General features: G+C 61.5%; 1 gene segment (V, D, J or C); it reads right to left on the bottom strand.

The window, feature by feature from the left end:
- Positions 1-19: 19 nt before the first annotated feature.
- Positions 20-512, bottom strand: LOC115285269 (the record flags this gene model as incomplete). The annotated part of the segment is given in 2 exon segments: positions 20-420; positions 497-512. Coding segments are annotated over 2 exon segments (417 nt in total), but the record flags the coding sequence as incomplete, so codon positions are not given.
- Positions 513-517: the final 5 nt, after the last annotated feature.

The following is a 517-nucleotide window of genomic DNA, read 5'->3' as shown; positions in this document are numbered from 1 at the left end:
AGTTCCCCTGGCAGGTCCTCTACGCCCCCTTGCGGATCCCGAGCGCCCTGCAGCCCAGCCTCTCCAGGTCCCTGCAGTGAGGTTTGTGTCTGAGCCCACAGTGACTCTCCCTCACTGTGCCTCTGGCACAGTAATACATGGCCGTGTCCTCGGCGGTCATGGAGCTCAGCTGCAGGGAGAACTGGTTCTTGGATGTGTCGGCAGTGATGGTGATGCGGCCCTGGAAAGCCGGGTTGTAGCTAGTACCGCCTGTCCAGTGCCCCATCCACTCCAGCGCTTTTCCAGGGCGCTGGCGGATCCAGTTCCAGACGTAACTGTTGGTGACAGAGCCCCCGGAGACAACGCAGGTCAGAGAGAGGGTCTGTGAAGGCTTCACCAGTCCTGGGCCAGACTCCCGAAGTGTAAGTTGAGACAGGACACCTGGGGGCAAGGAGAGTCATGGTGAGTCCATCCCATCCCCCAGAAAGGCCCTATCCCAGAACCCCCAGACCCTCACCTAGGGGAGCTGCCAGCAGGC

Source organism: Suricata suricatta, unplaced genomic scaffold, assembly GCF_006229205.1.
Source record: "Suricata suricatta isolate VVHF042 unplaced genomic scaffold, meerkat_22Aug2017_6uvM2_HiC HiC_scaffold_61825, whole genome shotgun sequence".
In the NCBI taxonomy this organism is placed as follows: Eukaryota; Metazoa; Chordata; class Mammalia; order Carnivora; family Herpestidae; genus Suricata; species Suricata suricatta.
Note: the sequence above shows the minus strand (reverse complement) of the source record. Positions and strands in the feature narration are given on the sequence as shown.